Below are 3,230 nucleotides of genomic sequence, written 5' to 3' on the forward strand. Positions count from 1 at the left end.
TAAACTTCCAATAAACGACGTTGTAGAAATGCTCCTGTATAAAAGATATTCAGCAATGTTTGGGCAGACAAAGTGGCCAGATATAACACGAACACATGCGTACTTCATGCCCTATTGTTATAACCAAAAATGGGCTTTGCAAATAAAAAGAAAGAAAAATTAAAATAACGACTCAGGCTTTCTTGAAGAATGCAGACTGATCTGGATGATAATGGCCAGAGAATAATGCTTTCAAAGTTTTGCAGCTGTCCATTTTTTTTATTCATATTAAGCTGAATACCAGACAAAGTTAACCTGCAAGATCAATTTTGTAAAAGTTGTAATACAACCCTCTGGCCTTCTATACTCACTCAAGGATCCTTGACATATCAAACAGGTTTCTTTCTAGGTTATGCTGTTTTCTCCAGAATAATACACCAGTTCGATTTATCAAAAAACTGATCAACGATTCTAGCATTGATTATTCCAGCTGTCAATCTGCAAAAGGATGTGAAAGTAAGTTAGAAATGGGGAATCAAGCATCCTGCATATAAGCATGTCAAACATCTAAAACATAGTTCTGCATTATACTCTTTCAATTTTGAAACATGAGTAGGAAGAGAATAAGCACAAGGCCATCGTAAATTTGTCATAAACCTAAAGTTCCAGTTGATTGATTAAAGCAGCAGAAAAGATACATGACGCACGACACTACTCACTTCAATCCCATCTTCTTTACTGTCAAACATAATCTATTTCATTTTTTTTTTACACGTTCTTTTATCTTTACCTTACCTTTATCAAGGACACATAGCAACTCAATGCTGATGATAGAGGGAAAGGAAAATTACGATTGGCCAACAAGCTAATGCTCTAGCAGCAATTTTAAGTTTAAAATTGAACCTTAAACAGGTTTTACCGAATCTAATGTCTCCATATTTCTAGATTCAGCTGTAAAGTATGCTAATCATAGCACAATTGACATCCAAGATCAAGTTCACGAAACATGAAACCTGAAGGGAGTAACTTCAGTGAAAAATAAAGGAAAAAATTATTTAAACCATGCTTTGTTACCTTTCAAGTTCTCCTTCGCTAAAAACATGATAATATCGATTATACACCACAGCACCCTTTTTGTCATCTTTAGTTGCCAGACCAGCAGCAAGAGCATGAGAAGAAGCACCACTGATTTCAGCACGATGATAAGGTAAATGCCAGGGAACAAAGTATTCCTGTTGGTTCTTTATATGTTTTTCTGCCTCCAAATCTTTACATACATTTGACTCACTGCAAACTTTTATGTTCTCACTGCTGCTACTCTCCTCACTCTCAGGAATGCTTTCTAATGGCAAGGGTGAGGGTGTCCGAGCACGAGGACTCCCTGGTCCTACCCACTCTTCAACATACTTTTCAGTCAGTGGAGTCCATTTGGTAATAAGATTTGTATCCTCTTGCTCTACAGCCCAAACTGTAATCAGAACATGGCCACCCTTTTTAACAACTCTGACCAATTCTTCTATTGCTTTTCTCCTTCTACTTTCAGTGCTTAAGTGATGTAACACTGCTATTGATATAGCCGCATCACCAAAACCAGTTCTGTAAGGAAGATTCACAGCATCTGCCACCAAAACTTCATGCCCTCTATCCGAGCATATTTTAATCAAGGAAGGACTTATATCACATCCTATGAAAAAACAATCCTGATTCAAACCTAGGTATTTCCCATTCCCACATCCTGCATCAAGGACAAGAGACCCCAAAGGCAAAGATGACAAAAATGATGCAACCTTCGGCCATTTGGCAAACCGAGTGGCACTGAAATGCGGAGCAATAGCATCATATACATGATGAACGAACTTCTTTTCTATTTCAGGGGTGGATTGTACACTCATAGATGAAGTAGTACCGTTTCCACTGACTGATAAGGAATCTGTAATGGAGGGTTCCTTACAGGGAGCAACGGTACACAAACTAGAATCCCCTGTACAATTGATTTGCTTCATTGAACTAAATGATAAATGACAAACAAAACCAACAATTACACCGGTCAAACCAAGGGCTTCTGTACGTGGATTGAAGAATCTACTTGTTTTTAGAACACTGTGAATCATTAACCAGTCAGTGTGGCAGAGAGCACCTGCACAAAAAGCAATTTTTTTTGCAAATGATATCTTTTATTTATTGTATAAAATCTATAAATAATCCAATAGTGATTCATTCATATTCATATACAAATAAAAAAAAAACCTAAAACCAAAAGATGCAAACTTGTAATAATATAACCAAATGAGAAGATGTGAGAAAAGTTAGGTCAGAATCATCAAAACTAGAAAGAGACCGGGGCTTAAAACTCCAAACTTAGAGGAAAAATATTGCTTACCAGCTTACAGAAGGGCTTGTGAACATATAAGAAAAGTGATTAAAGTTTTTCATGAAAAATGAGAGACGAAGAGAATCCTGAAGCAACGAACATCGTCGGTGGTTGATGCTTGTTTTGGGTGAAGGGTGGCCGAGACCCGACAAGACACTGCCAAAACCCGGTTTGTGAAATTTGGTCGGGTTAAGGAATATAAACCCATGGTTCTTTGCTTAAATCTTACGAAACATTACTTTGATTTAATAATTATTTTGAAAATTTACATAAGATTTTTTAATTTAGCTAAAACAAATATGGTTTAGATGGGATCCTTTTTAAGGTTATTATTAAAGCTTGTTTTAATCAATGGAGGCATTAAAAAAGGTTTTTCTTCCACCAAAATTCTAACTCAGTTCTTTCCATTCCATTAAGAGCTTTGAAAACTAGTTAAAAGTTTAATTTTGAAAATTATTAAAACCCGGCTTTTGAAAGTAGGCCGGATTTTAATTGGATTTCGAAAGATGATTAGGTAAATTCTTTAACTAGTTTGTAAGATTTTTTATTTTTTATTTTTATTTTAATTTTAGTTATTTTTTTTGTTTTTATTTAATAATAATAATTTTTTAATATTAAAAAAAATAATATTTTATAATTTAATATTTTTTGAATTTTTTTAATTTAAAATATTAAATATTATTTTAATTTTTTTAAGGGTTAAATATGTTTTTAGTCCCTATACTTTGGGGCGATTTTGGTTTTAGTCCCTCTTTCAAACTATGGTACAATTTAGTCCTTCAACTTTAGAAAACTCCGGTTTTAGTCCTTTTTACCAAATTTTTATAACTTTATTTTTTGTTTCAAGCACGTTTCATTGTAGCATTTGGATTGTTTACAC

At 34.1% G+C, this 3,230-nt stretch overlaps 1 protein-coding gene across 1 annotated transcript; it reads right to left on the reverse strand.

Moving 5' to 3' along the window:
• Window positions 1-2,544, reverse strand: LOC106759935 (alkylated DNA repair protein alkB homolog 8). The gene is made up of 3 exons (XM_014643330.2): window positions 2,360-2,544; window positions 1,054-2,116; window positions 1-477 (listed from the first exon to the last, which is right to left on the reverse strand). The coding sequence occupies exons 2-3, from the start codon at window positions 2,088-2,090 to the stop codon at window positions 390-392; spliced, it is 1,125 nt and encodes a 374-aa protein (XP_014498816.1). The 5' UTR covers window positions 2,091-2,116; window positions 2,360-2,544; the 3' UTR covers window positions 1-389.
• Between the last annotated feature and the right edge of the window lie 686 nt (window positions 2,545-3,230).

The sequence above is a fragment of the Vigna radiata genome, chromosome 5, assembly GCF_000741045.1.
Source record: "Vigna radiata var. radiata cultivar VC1973A chromosome 5, Vradiata_ver6, whole genome shotgun sequence".
Taxonomy (NCBI): domain Eukaryota; kingdom Viridiplantae; phylum Streptophyta; class Magnoliopsida; order Fabales; family Fabaceae; genus Vigna; species Vigna radiata.